An 18,143-nucleotide genomic window follows, 5' to 3' on the forward strand; every position below is an offset into this window, starting at 1 on the left:
ATTATCATTATTATTATTTTAAAAAATAAAACATTAAACCTTTAATTTCTATTCATATTTTTTTAGATTTTGAAATCATTAACAGTATATGCATGTTCAACATTCAGACACCGAAATCCAAGTTATCACTACAATCGATCTAATAACCCACGAAGAGCACTTACACGACCAGCAAGACCCAAGGAGGAAAATGTGCATGATAACGAAAATAACGACTTTATATTATATATACATGATATAATTGGAAATGAGCAAGACGGAAAGTAAGTTATATAGTTGCATATCTCTGTATATCTATAAAAACTTATAATGGTTGTTTTGTTTTATTAAATTATCATTGTATGTGTATGTTTATGTTTGAATTTTAGATATGTTGTTTTGGAGCTCCTCGGCTCGGGTACATTTGGGCAGGTGGCAAAATGCAGAGATCTATCTACCAATGAATTGGTAGGGATCAAGGTTATCAAGAATATACCTTCTTATTTAAAGCAGAGCCTTGTTGAAATTAAGGTCCTAGACTATGTAAGCCTTCTTAATAATAGTTATGCTTGTGTACTAATATATACATATAGTTGAAGAGAGAGTGCGATCCATACGACATACACCATATCGTACGCACATATGGCTCATTTAAACACAAAGGTCATCTGTGTCTTGTATTTGAACTGCTTTCTATCAGTCTGTATGATCTTCTTCAACAGAATTCGTTTAAGGGTTTACCAATGGATACAATAAGACATATTTGTGCTCAACTTCTAGACACTCTGTGTGTCTTAAAGCAAGCTAATATAATCCACTGCGATTTAAAGCCTGAAAATATCTTATTAAAGAGGTATTGATGATAAAAAGATAATGTAAGGTTTATTAACAATTTATGTAATTTTAGGCTGCATGACCCAGACATAAAAGTAATTGATTTTGGATCTTCATGTCTTGAGAAAGATCAAATATATACATATATTCAATCACGATTCTACCGGTCCCCTGAAGTGCTTCTTGGACTGAAATACACCGTTGCAATTGATATGTGGTCCTTTGGATGCGTCATGAGCGAGCTTTTTCTCGGACTACCTATATTCCCAGGAAACTCTGAATATGATCAAGTTAGCCGAATAGTTGATGCACTAGGGTAAGACTCTTTTTTTTTTACTATTATCTTGTGTGCAGAAATCTCTATAAATTTATCTGTACCTATATTTCCTAGACTACCCCCTCCATATATGATTCAGGAGGGAAAGAAAGGCCATATATACTTTTCAAAAAACGGAGATGGCTTTAAATTGAGAAGTGTAGAAGAGTATATGGAGTCCCAAGACAAGCAGGAGAAGCCTGGCAAAAAGTACTTTAAATCCACTAAGCTTCAAGACCTCATAATGAACTGCCCCGTCCGTCAGAAAGGAATGAGTCTGGAAGACGGAGAAAAAGGTAAGCCGTAAACAAATAAGAAGGCTTGTTTTTAGTTTTGACAAATTATTGTTCTCAGAAATTTCAGGAAGATTGTCTTTTTTGGATCTCTTGAAGAAGGTGCTTACTATAGACCCAAAAGAGCGAATAACTCCAGAAGAAGCCAGACAACATCCCTTCATCAAGGGATATAAGCCCTCTGAACCTGAAAATAATAGGAGAGAGACGGATACCAGCAGACCAAATAATGAATATTTACAAAGATTCTATGCTAGTCGATGGAAGGAATACAAGAGTAAACCATTAATACGGGAAAAGCGATCCCCGGACGTATTACCATCGCCAGATGAGGATATATATGATAATGCGAAATACGATTGTGCAAAGTGTATGTCTAGCGCCACCAGAAGCTGCAGCCGCTATGATTCAAAAGAATCTAAAACTTTAGACGAACAGAATTGGTGTTCGCGCTTTAATAATACGGATACTTCTTTACGCTACAGACACCGTCTATAAAATAATAATAATAATATATATATATTTAAAGTAATAAAATATAATAGTGTATATCATTTATCTTCATTCTTTTACAAGTGTGTCTAAAAAACGCGCTACTATTCAAAGCAGCGTGTTTATTAAAATCTATACTCTTTCTTTGGCTGTTTTGCCCTTGTTTCTTTCGTATCGAAATGTCAGATGACTTATCAAATTGCCTTGTTTAGCAAGTCAGTACTCACGATTTTTTTCCCTGTCAGCAAAATCAGAACCATCCCCCCGTTTTATGATTACACCTCTTTTTCTCTGCTTCTTACAACTTACTGTTATTTTTACTATTATTAACGACTCAAAAGGTAGGCACATACACAAAGAATATAAAGACAGTAAAAACTATATACATATATACATATATACATATATATGTATATATGTAGGCACATACATACTCAAATATTCCCTATCTATTACATGGTCTTCTAGTTCTCTTTGACCAGCAATCTTTCGTAGCTTCAAGAATTCAAGATATACCATAAAGACCTATTCGTTCTTGCTTCTTAAGAATACAGACCAATTAAGCGATCCATTCAACCCGACATACTATAATCTACATCTGCATCTTTGACAATGGCACATGGTCCGATGAGTGGTTTAAAAATAATAGGTTGGTTCACACTCAGAGGAGAGATACAGAGCATAAAAGAGAAAGGGACATAAAACAGGAGAGTATTAAATCACTCGAGCTCATATTATACACTTCATCCTTCAAAGGCGACGCTGATCCAATGAAAGTCATCAAAGTCGCAGCAAAGAGCGGAAAGACCGGAGAAGATATACAGTTACATTATTCAAACTACAAAGTAGCCGGGAATGGTTCATTTGGCGTGGTATATCAGGCCAAGTTATTACGCACAGGCGAAAGCGTGGCAATCAAGAAAGTTTTGCAAGATAAGCGATTCAAAGTAAATATAAGCAAAATTCGAATATGAGCAAAGAATCGATACTAAAAGAAAGGGGGTCATTGACTAGAATCGAGAACTTCAAGTGATGAAAAGTGTCTCCCACCCAAATATTGTTACACTCAAAGCCTACTTCTATAGTCAAGGAGATCTAAAGGTAACTTGAGCTACATATTTAAGATAAAAATAACCAAAGAGAGAAGGATCAACATGAGAGTAAGAGAGAGAGAGAGAGAAGACCAAGAGTCGGCTACACCTAACCTCTCTCCTGCATGTTCAGAAAGACGAGGTTTTTCTTAATCTAGTACTGGAGTACATTCCCGAAACCGTTTACAGAACAACCCGTCACTATGCTAAGGCAAAACAACATATACCAACTCTTCATGTCAAGCTATACACTTACCAGTTACTACGTGCGTTGGCTTACATCCATTCCCTTGGAATTTGTCATCGAGACATCAAACCTCAGAATCTCTTGCTAGACCCTGCTTCAGGTGTCCTTAAATTATGTGATTTTGGAAGGTAATATATATAGGCTTTGATGTCTACATATAAAGCGATTTCTACTAATCACAGTACACCAAGTGCAAAAATGCTTGTGGCCAATGAGCCAAATGTGTCCTACATTTGTTCCCGTTATTACCGAGCACCCGAGCTGATATTTGGAGCCACCAATTACACCGTCAGTCTTGATGTTTGGTCGGCAGGGTGCGTCATGGCTGAGTTGATGTTATGCCAGCCATTGTTCCCTGGCGAGAGTGGTATTGACCAGTTGGTGGAAATTATCAAGGTACTTGGTACACCCACCAAAGAGCAGCTTCTGGCCATGAACCCCGAGTATACGGAACACCGTTTTCCACAGATTAAAGCACATCCTTTTGTAAAAGTTTTTAAGGCGCGGACACCAGTTGAGGCTATCGATTTTATTAGTGAACTACTTCAATATGCTCCAGAAAAACGCCTGACTGCGATAGATGCACTCGTTCACCCCTTCTTTGATGAGTTGCGTGACCCAGCTGCACGACCTGTGACAGGCAAGGAGATGCCGAAGCTCTTTGATTTCACAGCCCACGGCAAGTATCGAATTTTTTTTTAAAAAAAGAAAAAGAAAATTCATTAATATTATATAAATATAGAGCTGTCAATAAAACCAGAGCTCATCAAGAAACTAGTCCCACCCCACTGTGAAGCAGAGCTCCTGGCTAGAGATATCGATATCAACCATTTCCAACCATTATTGCTAGACGATCTGAAACGGGCTGCTGTCAAGAGCTAATCTAATCCTACATCCTGACACTCAAACACACCAAACTACTGCACAACACTACTTGCTTTGATTGTCTATTATCCTTTATACATATACATCTCTAAACTTATTGTATTTTTTTTCCAAACATTTTGCACTACATACAATAAAATAGACATTAAAACAAGTAAAATGAGGCCCCAAAAGTCAAGTACTAGCTTATGACCGAAAAACCAATACTTACACTCCTTGGATCCTATTATAAAAAAAATGAAAACAAATAATAATTAAACTTACAAGTTTTCTAGGTCAAAAAATGAATGCACGATAATTGCAATGAAGCGTTACAGATTAATCCTTTGAATCAAGTCCATTAGAATCATTCCTTTGAATTAAGCTAAAGGAACATCGGAACTATATATAATCAGCAATCTATAAAGTTAATTCAGGCTTATCATCTACAAAAGTAACTTGACTCCAGAAACAATTCTTTTTTTTTTAAAAAAAAAAAAGCAGATATTTGATGTCAAACTGTTTTATGTGAACCAAAGAAGAGTAGGAAAGTCTTGGTGATAGAGAAGGCGTGGACTTGTAGCAATCTACGCATTACCTTATTTGGGTGTTAAAGCAATTTGATAGGAAATTGCTACAAGTCTACACCCTCTTTATTATAGAGTTCAACTCCATCTTAACCCTTACTTTTACGATACATACATATATAAAAGAACATCTTGGATTATTTTCTTATTTTCGAGGAGGTTAGAGTTTGTATGATTGATATTTATTTTTATTTTTGCCTAAAATTTATTATATGTGCGAAACATTAGTGAAAATAGTGTATCATTCAATTAAACCATATCTGCAGAGCCATGATTGACTATAGAGTACATATAAGCTTGGGCTATAAAGATAAATAATATTTTTTATTATTTTATGTGGATACTAGTATACATAGAAAAATAAGTAGTATTTTTTTGACAAGCATTTCTTATAGAATTTTGTATGCATACAACATTTAAATAGAAAGCGTTTATATATAAATGAAAGAAAACAATGGGGTCTATTACTACAGTATATATATATATATATAAACAATGGAATTGTAATAGAAAATCACAGACGATATATAAAATTCTTGTCTTCCTTGTCAGTTTTGTCGAGATAGACATCAGTAGGTTCAGTATCTTGGTTCATTAAGCGTTTCTTGTTTTCTCTTGCCATCAGCATTCGTACAAAGAGCATACAAAGTATAGTGACAAGATTTGCGGCTGCAAAGCCAACCATACCTCCGACATATCTTGGAGACTGGTTCTCGACCATCATAAGAGGTCCAATGAAGTTACCGACCGTAAAGAAAATCATGTTCATACCATTGTAGCAGATTTTCTTTGTATATCCAGATACATCATTTGAAATTATTGTGAGTGCTAGAGTAGTCGCACCAGCTACAGCCCAGCTAATATAATATCCCAATAGCTTAATTGTTCCTTGGGGGATTGCTGCCAAAAGAATACACCCAAGCATTGAGATAAAAGACATTAGTATAGAAGTGTAGATCGTTTGATTTGTTTTTCGAGATATCCAAACTCCAGTCAAGGCACCAAATGCGGCGGCTAGTCCTCCAGGTATTTGAAGAAGGATAGATTGAGTAGACTAACAACCCATTAATCGAGTTAGGATAATCAAATAGGGAGATGAATGTCATAAAAAACGTATAATGTTACTCACTGAAAATCCAAGTCCTTTGACAAATTGAGTACTAAATGTAATTAGACCACCGTTTTGAAGGCTACTGCACAGTGTAGCGAATGAAAGTAACCACAAACGGGGTTCCTTGATGGCCTCCCACATTTGGTAATATTTAAAGTGGCTGCTTTTTACTACTGCATTATCGCGCGTTCTTTCTTCAACAATAAGCTTTTGTCTTTCCGAGAGGTTTAACAAGGGAGAGTTTGGATCGTCGACAAGAAAAAAGAACACAATGACGCCAAGAATAATAGTTGCCACGCCAAAAATAATATATCCCCTAGAAAATTGATTTTAAAGATTGTAATATAAAATAAATTAGATATGTTATATATTTCAGAACATCAAGTGGACTTACCATCTCCATGCTCGCCATCCGCCCAGTTTATCCATGTATGCAATACCGAACGAAGCCACGGTGCCAATTACAATACCTAAACCTGTGCATATTGTAGTGAATCCAAAGCAGGCTGATTGCTCGGAACGACGATATAGACGCGAAAGAATTATGTATAGACAAGGATTGGTTCCAGCTTCAAACAATCCAAGAAGGAATCGAGCGGCTGCAAGTTGTGCAAATGTGTGACAGATGGCTGTTATTATCATGACGGTTCCCCACAGAACCAAAAGCACACCAAGGTATGGGCCATGAGAAACTCTTTGTAAAAGCAAATTGTTTGGTAGCTGTATATGTATAGATGAGTAAATATGTGCATGTATTATTACTAGTATTAAAAACACATGAACAATAGAAGAAACAATTACTGTTACTATTCTTTACCTGAAAAAGAAGATATCCAAGGTAAAAAATTGATCCCAACCAACTGAATTCTTCTCCTGTTAATTTTGCATCTTCCATAATTCCCATGACAGCTGCGATGCTTAATGATGCCTTATCACAGAACTAAGTAACCAATGTTATACCTTGTTATTTTAGGCAATCTTTTAATTTAATATCTTCCATACTTCTCCTTACTTGTATAAACACAATTGCGCCTACTAGTGGCAAGAAAGTCCAGTTGAGCTTCTTTACATATGCCTTTTCTTCATCAGATTTCTCAAATGCGATATCTCTGGATGATTCTTGCTCGATCTTGTTGGTCATATTTTTTTTTACAAAGATAGTGATTTATACAAGGGATAAGTTTAGGAGGGTTTGATGATATAATGCTATGTATATGTATGTGTAAAGAAAAGAAAAGAAAAGGAAGAAGGGTAAGTTAACTAAGTCACCTAAACGAAAGAGAAAGAAGGAAAGAAAGAAAATACTTTTGCTGTCTTTTCTAAAAAAAAAAACTGTAGTCTTTATTCACACTATAAGAGTGTGTTGGGTAAGCATCATAAAGGAGAGCGTTAGGGGTCAGTACTGATGGTATTCTTTAGTAGATTTCTATATCTTTTTCAATTTCTGTTTAGACTTCACGGAAGACGAGTAATCAAACACAATGAGCCACTTTCTTCATCCCCCCTTTTGATACCAATAACTATAAGATAGATAACTGTAAAGGAGTATTGATCAAGTTCTCACGATAGACTACCTTGAGTGTATTCTTACACGGCCTTGTGAGTCTGTGACATATATATATAAAATAGTTTCAATATTACCAGCTACTACTATTTGCTTTTTATCTTTCTTTTTACAAATCAAATATACTTGCCATTTTCTTGATCTTTTATCATTTATTCTTACCTGTGCTTCTCTCGATGCAATGACCGAATACATAGTGATACAAAACATGGTTTCTTTCTAAGCCAACGAAATTATTTTTTATTATTTAAAAAGAAAAAGAAGCAAGCAAGAAAATTATGATATATTAACAATATATAATGAAATCCTGTGTTGTATCCTTACTTTAATTACGAGCATTTTTTTTTGTTACTATTATATATTATACAAGCATTGGATGCATTAGTCCGCTTTGATCCAAATATATAGATATGCGTTTCTTTACTGCAAAGAAAAAATATTTATCAAAGTACTTAAATTAGCATGTAATTTATGCTTATCAAATGTGACAATGTCAACTCTTGTTTTGCATATTCCATAGTGGTATCTGGTGCAATGCTTGAGTTGAACACGTGACCTAAATTCTGCCAAACCCGGTTGGGCTGCCATGAACAAGATTTCCTTGTCGTTTTTTAATCATTCTTGTTCTTCTTTAACAACATGAACAACGACCCCAATAAGCACAATCCTAATCAGCCATGTCAATGCAACATTGATCGTGCTCTTCATGGACCAAATGGGTTTGTCTTTATTAATGGTGCTCAGAAACAATCAGACACACCTACCGGGAAATCCTATTTTGCATATAATATCCGTATTGGCGTAACTATCACCCCCTCCTATGTCTCATTCTACGATGAACATCATCCTTTTTAGAAGCATTCTCATCCGATGCACCAACTTGTATTATGCAGGATACTGAGACTAAACATCGATACAGTGAATTCGAATCACTTCGGAAATCACTCGTCAGATTACATCCTACAATGATCGTGCCACCAATACCTGAGAAGCACTCTATAGGTAAAAATGAAACACAAAATAAAGATAAACTAGAATAAAGTTACAAATATGTTTAGCAAAAAAATCGACTAATACAATCTATACATACTCCAGTTGATTATGCTGCACTTCAGACAAGAGTAAAGGATGACCTTTCGATGGTAGAAAAGCGAAAGCGTATGCTTCAAACCTTTTTGAATCGAGTTGCGAAGCATCCACAGCTTGGTCACGACCACGTATTTCATCGATTCCTTGAAAACGGTGTCGCATGGGTGAGTGAAAAATTCAGGGCTGACCATCGAGACTAACAAGAGCCCCGAGAGACTTTAGTCTGATGTCTTACACTCATCTCCACTCTCAGACTTGCCCAAGAACCCTCTTCAAGTCATTGCAAGCAAGCAGCCGGATATTGCTGCATATGAGGCTATTTTAGCAAACAGTTTAATTCCCACACCTACGGCAACCTATACACTTAAGAATCCTGATCCACGATTCGAGGAATCCGAGAAATTTACATATCGAATTGCAAACTATATGAGCAACAACCTCGATAAGAGCCAACGGAAGGTGATCCGCCGCTTAGGAGGTACAGTATACAAAAAAGAAATTCCCAAAAATATCAAACAATGACAAAGAAAAATGTCATTTCATTACTCAACTAAATTTATTCTGTGCATGTTATTATTTTTAGAGCTCGCCAATGATTATGCTGAACTTGGCGCAGTATACAACGGATTTAGCTTGAATGAAACTGGCGCAGTAGCAAATGCTATTGAAAAAATCGGCCAAGCAGTAGATGCTTCTTACACAGAAACAGGTCAAATGGTAAATAATATAAGATAAAATAAAAACAACAAAGAAAACATCATAATATATATATATATATATATATATATATATCAAAAAAGTAACATCATGAAAACCTTCTTTTTCTAGGTTACTGCTCTTGAAGGTGAATTCGCCGAGCCAATCCAAGAACATTCCCAGTTTGCCCACACTATCAAACAGGTTTTGCGATTCAGACACATGAAGCACGCTCAAGTAGAGTTGATCGAAAGTTCTTTAAAAAACAAAGAAGAAAGTCTCCAAAACTTACTAGATATCGAACGTGAAGCTAGCCGTCTTCATGATGCAATGACAACTGAACGAACCATTGGTTCCAATGCTCTTGATATTGATCAAATAAATGAAGCCGCCAATTCGCACACTAGTGGGGAGGAATCTGGTCAAGAAGAATCGCCTTATCTTAATAATGATCACAGACCTATTGTTCGAAGACGCTCCCGAGGCTGGGGTGGCCCAGTCCAGATGATTAGTGCGGTAGGACACACACTACAAGGGCTCATTGATGTTGATCCAGCTTCTACTCGTCACAATCAAATTGGAAAAACCAAAGATTCCATGGAGTTGGTGAGTTATATTTTGAGTACACACACATATATATACATTTACTTGCACATCAAATCATCTCATCCGGTATTTTTTTTATGAAGCTTCAAAAAGCTTTGGAAATCACTCGTAAGGATTTAGCAGCTGCTTCGATTGAAGTACAGGCTGATTTGGACAGATTCCAACGAGAAAAGATTAGGGATCTACGCGATATGCTGATCGCATATGCCAAGGTCCACATCAATTATTGTCAAAAGGTAAATTCGATCTATCTGATTCCCCAATTAACAATTTGTTTAGAATCTTGAATCATGGGAAGAAGCCAGAGTCGAGATTGACAAGATACCAAACTAAATACATGCTGAAATCGAATGCATTCAATATATATATATATATGGTCTATGTATATCTTTCATGTTTATTTCAACAAAAGAGGGATATTGCTTCTTCTTTTTTCTGTTTCTCTCTTTTTATTTCAATCTTATCTCTATTGTTTAGCACTTTTCTTTAAGTCTATTATAAATGGCTTGCTTATAGAACATCATCCCAGAGATCTTGAAGACGTCTCTCTTGAGCAAACTTGGAGCAAACACGATCATATACATCTATAAATGTATAACGATAAGTTTCTCGTTAGTTGGTTCGTTTGATTGTTTGATTGTTTGCTGTTTGAACAACCCAAATCAAAAAAGGGGAAATGTAAATAGAATTTACCTTTTCCATAGTGTTTGCACAGATCTGTATCTGCAGGCAAAGCTTGATGTGCTGTCCTTTCAACTTTGGTGAGGCACACAGTGTTGTCGTAGCTTAATGGCTTTGATCTGTCCCATCTTGCAAGTGCTACCCGATCACTAGGTCCGGACAAGATACTCTTACCATGCCACATCTCTTCAAAGACATATGATACATCATGCACATCTAGAGGACAGACTCTACATACAAGCACCTCATTTTATCAAAAGATATTCTTCCATATTCCTACTTAGAAAACTTACTTGTTATCATAATATTTCATTTCATTCATCATAAGATCCCTGTGCACCCGACTGTACATGCCGTTGCGCAGTTTGATAGACAATGGTTCAAAGGAAGGGAACTCGGCCAACTTTAAGATTATATAAGTCGCGATAGACATGCCAAACATGCTAGGAAGTGTACCTAGAACAGGTAATATACGAGAGCGGAAGTCTGGAAGGGCAGCAAAGTCATCTGCTTCCTGTACACGGTCCTCTTCTACTCCAGTAGGTTTAATAAATGACCGAATAAATACAGCAACTTCACCACTCTATTTTATTGTTGTTGCTGCTGCTTCTGTTTTTGCGCCTGCTGCTGCGCCTGCTGCTGCTGCTGCTGTTGAATTTTATAATGTCTTTACCTAATGGCAATAGCTTGACATGATGTGGTTTTTCGGTAGAATATGCAACAGGAACTCCGTGTTCAATTCCAACCTTCTTTAACTTTCGGCGTACGGTACGTGCCAATGGATCCTCTAAGGACACCAAACTTAGTTTAATCCAAATTTACAATATCCTTCCTGATGGTTCTACTAACCAAATGTTTCACTAATGTCTGCAATTTGAATAAGTGATGGATTAGCCTTGGCACCAGATCCCATGGAGCTGACAACATTAATTTTTTTTTCGTGGCAGTATTGAATCAATTCGATCTTGGTTTCAATGTTATCAATAGCATCGACAACATAATCAGGGTTTCCTATATAAGCATTATGGGGGTTAAAAAATTGGGTACTGGATTCGGGAATTTTGTTGTTGTTATTGTTCTTCTTCTTCGACTAGTAAAGCTAGCTTATATTCTATGAAATATTTGCCTGATAATAAATCATCCACATTATCTGCACTCAATAATTCAACTCGGGTTTCAAGTTTGATAAATGGTGCAATGGCTTCAAAATGTTTTCGGATAGCTGATACTTTGGAAGTACCGACGTCTTCGAGAGTAGCAACGGCGTGGCGATTAAGACTGCTAAGAGTGACTTGATCAAAATCAATAATACGAATTCGCTGGACACCTGAGCGGGCCAACATCAATGCTGCCCATGAGCCTACGCCGCCTGCACCCACCACAATCACAAAAGAATCGCGTACTTTGCGAAGGCCCTTTGTACCCAGAAAGTCGGCGTTCCGTACCAATTGTTGCTCGATGCGAGCTTCTGGCGAGAGTTTTGCTGTGATAGGGTCTACCTTGGCACTGAAGGGTGCATTGTAGGTCGTGGTCTGGGTCATGGATCGCAGCTCGGCTTTAAGTTCGCGTGTGCGACGTCTGCGTTGGAGGGTTTGGTAAGAGAGAAGAGTAGAAGCTGTCAACATTGAGGCAGCAACTGCTGTGAGGGTGAGGCGGGCGACCTTGTCATTGGTGTTGAATACACGCGAGACCGTTTCTACTAGGCGATCGACGGATGACATTCAGGATAGAATGAGAATAAAATACAAGGGGAGTAATCTCGAATGAGTTGGTTGTGACGGCCAGATATAAAATAATAATAATATACAATAGATTGTGTATTTGTGTATTTGTGTGTCTGTGTGTCTGTGTGTCTGTGTGTCTGTGTGTCTGTGTGTACATAATCCATGAATAATTTTTCGCTGCTTTAAAAACAAAAACAAAAATATGAAATCTGAGTTGTATTAGGGTAATTTATGATCGATACTGTATTTTGGGAAGCTATCTTATCTGTTATCCAATTAGAAAATACTAATAATGATGATTTTGATGAAAAGCCAAATGGTTGCAATTTAGTTTGTAAGATAAATATAATTTGGCTTAAAAGTATTTAATATTAGAAATATAAGCTCTTTTGATTCTTGAGGTCAAAATGTATTCAATGTAAAAGAATACTCACCATTGGCTCTTGTGGTCTACTAAAAAGGGATTATCTCTATAGTGCTTATATTGCTTTACAAATGTTGATATTCCTAAAACCAAAACCAAAACCAAGACTAAAAGAAGCCTTGATTTTTTTCTTTACATTTTATTTTTTGTGTTGCACTAAATTTGTGTGGTAAAGTTACGAAAAATAAAGGCAAAAAGAGAGAAATGCTAATGAACAATAAAGACTTTTTATTGTATTTCTTCTAATATCTGTTTTGGCTATAAATTAAAGTATGTGCTGTATTGTCAAAAACAGCATGGTCTTTTCATATATACCTTGTTCAATGCACAGTCATGGTTTTGGTTTCTTGCCCAACGATAGTCAAACACTGATAATGATGACTCTGTTTTGTCAGGAGCGGGAGGAGGTTGATTTTTAAAGGGGGGAAGAGAAACACTGTATCGGATAAAATGTGTGCCACAACCATTATAATAAATGATCAGTGTATAATACATCAAAACATACCAAAACGTTATTCTTATATCTAAAATAAATAACTTTACCCGATGAGCACACAATAACACGGCAGTAGACACTCTAATGTTCCTTTAAAATTTGCTGGCACTTTTTTGCATTTTACTCTATTTTTTATTAGTGTCATGAATTCAGCTTTTCTCTCTCTCTTAGTGAAGACAAGATCAAAAGTATCGCTGTTTGAAAAAGAACCATGTCACCCCGCTCCCTCGACACCACAATTCAGCTTGAACCACGTAGGTCCTTCATCTCTGCCGGCAAAGCAAAAAAAAAAAGAGAGAAAAGAAAAAGAAGAATCCTTGTCTCTCCAAGCGTGTATCAAAAATAAAATAAAGACATTGCCCGTTTCTTTAGAAAGCTCCTCTTCTTTTTCCCATCTATTTTATAAGCCTCATCTTACTCATCGGCACTCATCATGAGCTACGGCAAAAGAGACGAAGACAATGGTACGGTACTTTTGAAAATCCTATACTTGTGCGACGCGTTGGAAGAAGATGAAGATCCAATGGTCTTATTGTTTTCATGAGCAGGCGAAGTCGGTGTTTTCTATCACATCAACAAATCAGCAGTACTCCAAGAAGCCCGTGTGTTTAATGCCACACCAGTCAATGCAAGAAAATGCAGACTTCTCCTGACAAAAATCATCTACCTTCTCTACCTTGGAGAACCATTCGCTGCCAAGGAGGCCACTGACCTTTTTTTTAATGTCATTAAACTGTTTCAGTCCAAGGATGTAAGGTTTGCGGGAAAGAGATATATGCATACACACATAAACGCATACACACAGGCACAAATTTCTGTATATATGCCTGTTTATTTTTCTGTTTGTGTGTGTGTGTGTGTATATAGAGGATTAGGAATGAAATTCATCTTATAATTATGAATTTTTAGACATCATTGCGACAAATGATGTACTTGGTCATTAAGGAGCTATCTGGAATTGCTGAAGATGTAATCATGGTAACCCAGTCGCTTATCAAGGATATCCAGTCTAAGCAGGAAACCGTGTACAGGGCTAATGCTATTCGCGCTCTTTGCCTCATTACAGATGTAAGATTTCTATATATACATATACATATACATATACATATACATATATATATATTAGTTTGTACACATATGTGTGTCTGTGTGTGAATGTGAATTTCATCACTAGAAGAAATAGGGAAAAAAAAGCCAACAAATTTATGTGTATGTTTGTATGTGTGTATAGCCTTCTATGATCCAAGGTATCGAGCGTATTCTTAAGGCTGCTATTGTGGACAAAACATCCTCAGTGTCTTCAGCTGCCTTGGTATCATCCTATCACCTCTTCCACGTATCCAAGGATATTGTGAAGCGTTGGTCTAATGAAGTCCAGGAAGCTGTCCATGCTAAACAGGCGTCGGGATTTGCGTCGACTGCCTCAAGTTACATGTCCAGCTTCGGCGGGGCAGCCTCTAACGGATCTCCCCCCATTACTTCTAACAGTAGCATTACACAGTACCATGCTCTAGGTCTGTTATACCTTATCCGTCAACATGACCGTATGGCTGTTGCCAAACTTGTTCAGACTTTTGGAGGCTCTCGTAGTGGAGGTATTCTTGGTAGTGCAAGTACTCCATTGAAGAACCCTGCTGCAGTTTGTCTTTTAATCCGTTATGCCTGCAAGGTTATGGAAGAAGATCCTGGGTAAGTATATATATATATATATAAATGAAAGAGAGAGAGAGAGAGATAGTAAGAGACAAGGAATAGTATAATGCAATATCCACACAAATGTATGTGTGCGCATAAACTTATATATACATATACATGTCTGTGTCTGTGTATTATTTGGTATTAGAACTACACCTCGTATGTATGAGTTATTGGAAGGATATCTGAGACATAAAAATGAGATGGTCAATCTTGAAGCTGCACGCGCTATTTGCGAAATTCCTGATGCCTCGGCCAAGGAATTATTCCCTGCAATTTCTGGTGAGAATTTTGGATTAACTTGACAAATAACTTGTATAATATACTTTCAAACGCATGTAATTGATCATGCTATAATTATCTATCTATTTATTCATTCCATTTATTATTTTACTTTTTTTTCTATCTGTAGTTTTGCAGCTCTTCTTGTCTTCTCCCAAGCCTACCTTGAGATTTGCCTCGATTCGTATCCTTAATAAGCTCTCGCTCACCAAGCCCGCTGCTGTTGCCCCTTGCAACCTTGACATGGAGAGCCTGATCACAGATACCAATCGTAGTGTAGCTACCTTTGCCATCACCACTCTTCTCAAAACCGGGAACGAAGCATCTGTAGACCGTTTGATGAAGCAGATTACTGGATTTATGTCCGAGATTTCGGATGAATTCAAGGTTATCGTGGTAGACGCCATCAGATCTCTCTGCCTCAAATTCCCTACTAAGCAGGCTGTAATGATGTCTTTCTTGAGCGGTGTATTACGTGATGAGGGAGGATACGAGTTCAAAAAAGCTGTTGTGGAAGCCATGTTCGATATGGTCAAGTATATCCCAGAAAGCAAGGATACAGGTATTAATATACATGTCTGGCATTATCCTTTTCTAAAACTTAAACTAATTCATTCATTTGGCTTGTTTTTTTTTGGGTAGCCCTTTCTTACCTTTGCGAGTTTATTGAGGACTGTGAGTTTACCAAGTTATCTGTACGCATTCTGCATGTTTTGGGTGTTGAAGGTCCCAAGACCACCACACCCACGAAGTTCATTCGTTATATCTACAACCGTGTTATTCTCGAAAACTCGATTGTTCGTGCTGCTGCTGTCAGCTCATTGGCCAAATTTGGTGCAAATGTTGAGGATCCTTTGGTTAAGAAGAGCGTCCACATCTTATTGACAAGGTGAGTTTACACTATCTATACATAAATATGTGCATACTTTGTGTGTGTGTGTGCTTAGCTTGGTATTTTCTGCGAATTATCTTTATTCATAAATAACGTTTACGGTAATCTCAAGATGTTTGGATGACACCGATGATGAGGTTCGTGATCGTGCCACCCTCTATCTTGCCATTATGGCTAACGAGAGCAGTGCCAAGCGTCTCTTGAACGACAGTAAGTTGACATCTCCAAAAAAGAAAATAGATAGATAGTTTTTGGTCTTGATAATAAATACTTTTTTTTAATAATCTGTACTTGATAGACTCTACTTATGCACTTCCTACCTTGGAACGTCAATTGGTCGAGTACGTCAACAGTCCTCTTGGTAATGAGCAACAATTCAACTTGGATGGTGTTCAGGTTATCAGTAAGATCCAAGAAGATGAAGAAAGACGTCGTAAGTAAACAAATATATGTACTACCCAATACCCATATATATATATATATATCGATCTAATTAATTTATTATTATTGCTATTATTTTTGTTGTTGTTGTGATTTTTGTTAGGTATTCGCTCTCAGGAAACTTCTTCTACTCCTCTTATTGCCACATCAAATGCTTCTGCTCGTACCGGAACTCCTACTCCTGCTACAGGCTCCTCTCCTAATGTTTCCAGCTTTGATCAACAGGCTTTGTATGCCGAGAAATTGGCTACGATTCCCGAGTTTGCTAGCTTTGGACCTCTGTTCAAGAGCTCGAGCAAGCCTGTGGAGCTTACTGAGAGCGAAACTGAGTATGTTGTGCACTGTGTCAAGCACACCTTTGAGAATCACCTTGTATTCCAGTTCAACTGCACCAACACCTTGAACGACCAACTTTTGGAGAATGTCGGTATGATGATGCAGCCCGACATTGACGACTGTGGTTTGGTGAAGGTGGTAGAGATTCCTGCTCCTAAGCTTGAGTATAGCGTTCCCGGTGTGATCTATGTTGCATTTGAGAAGGAAGATCCTGCAGATTTCCCTGTTGGTAAGCCAATAATAATAATAATAATAATAATAATAATAATAATAATAATAATAATAATTAATGAGAGCTAATCTAATGCTTACAAAACACATGCGATCATTTATTTATTTATTTATTTATTTATCTATTTATTATGTAGTTACATTCACCAACACTATACAGTTTGTAGTTAAAGATTGCGATCCAACCACTGGCGAGCCTGATGCAGAGGGTTATGAAGATGAATACCAAGTTGAGGATATCGAGGTGCTGACAAGTGACTACATGCGCCCTCGTTACATCTCTAACTTTGAAGAAGAGTGGGAATTGCTTGGCGAGAATGAGGCTACAGAAACCTTTGGCTTGGATAAGGACAAGGCCCCTAGTCTGAAAGGTAATTGTTATTAATATTATTATTAAAGTAGTGACATGTACACGTACAAATAGATGTACAAATAAATGTACACACACACACATATATATATATATATATATAAACGAATGAATGAATGAATTCATGAACAGAAAATATAAATACTTACTTTATGATATTTACTTTGCTTTTTTTTTGTAGCTGCCTGTGTAGCTATTACCGATCTATTGGGAATGCAGGCTATGGATGATACTGCGCTTCCACAGAGTGCAAAGACACATGTATTGATTTTGGCAGGTACCTTCTTGGGTGGCGCAAAGGTGGTCGCAAGGTGTAGAATGACCTTTAATAGCACAACTGGTGTTGCATTCGAGCTCACTGTTAGAAGTCAAGATCCAGAAGTGGCACAGATTGTCCTGTCTGCCATTGCTTAGAAAGCTTTGAAAAAATAATAATAATAATAATAAGAAAAAAAAACGCCAGAGAGAGAATATAAACAAATATACAGATATCTTATGCCCGTATACTTATGTTGGCAGCACGTTTAGAATGAAAATTATAACATATTGCATTATTGTAATCAAGGTGAAATTGGGAGTGGATAGAAGCTAAAATCTGTAATCCTGATTTACCTGCTCAATAAATATTGACGGATATCTTTATTACAATATTTTTTTTATCATATATAAAAGCAAAGCACTACTACTACTACTACTACTACTACTACTACTACTACTACTACTAGAAAAATCACAATGGGGCACCACTCTATTATTCTTAATAGAGTATAATTTGTGTGTCTTTAATTGAAAGTGAGGAGAT

General features: G+C 36.9%; 6 protein-coding genes across 6 annotated transcripts; 4 read left to right on the forward strand and 2 right to left on the reverse strand.

The window, feature by feature from the left end:
- Positions 1-69: 69 nt before the first annotated feature.
- PHYBLDRAFT_2141 (hypothetical protein) lies at positions 70-1,593 on the forward strand (the record flags this gene model as incomplete). The annotated part of the gene is made up of 6 exons (XM_018439760.1): positions 70-263; positions 369-541; positions 583-832; positions 887-1,129; positions 1,205-1,425; positions 1,493-1,593. Coding segments are annotated over 6 exons (1,182 nt in total), but the record flags the coding sequence as incomplete, so codon positions are not given.
- Positions 1,594-2,207: 614 nt separating this feature from the next.
- Positions 2,208-4,296, forward strand: PHYBLDRAFT_178331 (hypothetical protein). The gene is made up of 7 exons (XM_018437977.1): positions 2,208-2,255; positions 2,383-2,563; positions 2,671-2,861; positions 2,929-3,015; positions 3,139-3,380; positions 3,444-3,931; positions 3,995-4,296. The coding sequence occupies exons 2-7, from the start codon at positions 2,527-2,529 to the stop codon at positions 4,132-4,134; spliced, it is 1,185 nt and encodes a 394-aa protein (XP_018285607.1). The 5' UTR covers positions 2,208-2,255; positions 2,383-2,526; the 3' UTR covers positions 4,135-4,296.
- Positions 4,297-5,217: 921 nt separating this feature from the next.
- On the reverse strand, positions 5,218-6,955 carry PHYBLDRAFT_151469 (hypothetical protein; the record flags this gene model as incomplete). The annotated part of the gene is made up of 5 exons (XM_018432689.1): positions 5,218-5,757; positions 5,833-6,130; positions 6,209-6,534; positions 6,632-6,754; positions 6,827-6,955. The coding sequence occupies 5 exons, from the start codon at positions 6,953-6,955 to the stop codon at positions 5,218-5,220; spliced, it is 1,416 nt and encodes a 471-aa protein (XP_018285608.1).
- Positions 6,956-8,017: 1,062 nt separating this feature from the next.
- On the forward strand, positions 8,018-10,102 carry PHYBLDRAFT_118440 (hypothetical protein; the record flags this gene model as incomplete). The annotated part of the gene is made up of 8 exons (XM_018428632.1): positions 8,018-8,179; positions 8,272-8,380; positions 8,474-8,631; positions 8,690-8,945; positions 9,051-9,184; positions 9,296-9,769; positions 9,853-10,005; positions 10,049-10,102. The coding sequence occupies 8 exons, from the start codon at positions 8,018-8,020 to the stop codon at positions 10,100-10,102; spliced, it is 1,500 nt and encodes a 499-aa protein (XP_018285609.1).
- Positions 10,103-10,279: 177 nt separating this feature from the next.
- PHYBLDRAFT_156537 (hypothetical protein) lies at positions 10,280-11,991 on the reverse strand (the record flags this gene model as incomplete). Its single annotated transcript, XM_018433492.1, has 6 exons — positions 10,280-10,353; positions 10,463-10,680; positions 10,744-10,984; positions 11,124-11,237; positions 11,300-11,461; positions 11,607-11,991. 6 exons carry the CDS (start codon positions 11,989-11,991, stop codon positions 10,280-10,282), a joined length of 1,194 nt encoding a protein of 397 aa, XP_018285610.1.
- A 1,367-nt stretch (positions 11,992-13,358) lies between these two features.
- Positions 13,359-17,831, forward strand: PHYBLDRAFT_33266 (hypothetical protein). The gene is made up of 12 exons (XM_018440009.1): positions 13,359-13,558; positions 13,643-13,845; positions 14,004-14,162; positions 14,326-14,783; positions 14,938-15,071; positions 15,202-15,633; positions 15,714-15,960; positions 16,076-16,173; positions 16,262-16,396; positions 16,508-16,969; positions 17,109-17,342; positions 17,523-17,831. The coding sequence occupies exons 1-12, from the start codon at positions 13,528-13,530 to the stop codon at positions 17,753-17,755; spliced, it is 2,826 nt and encodes a 941-aa protein (XP_018285611.1). The 5' UTR covers positions 13,359-13,527; the 3' UTR covers positions 17,756-17,831.
- Positions 17,832-18,143: the final 312 nt, after the last annotated feature.

Source organism: Phycomyces blakesleeanus, assembly GCF_001638985.1.
Source record: "Phycomyces blakesleeanus NRRL 1555(-) unplaced genomic scaffold PHYBLscaffold_29, whole genome shotgun sequence".
Lineage (NCBI taxonomy): Eukaryota > Fungi > Mucoromycota > Mucoromycetes > Mucorales > Phycomycetaceae > Phycomyces > Phycomyces blakesleeanus.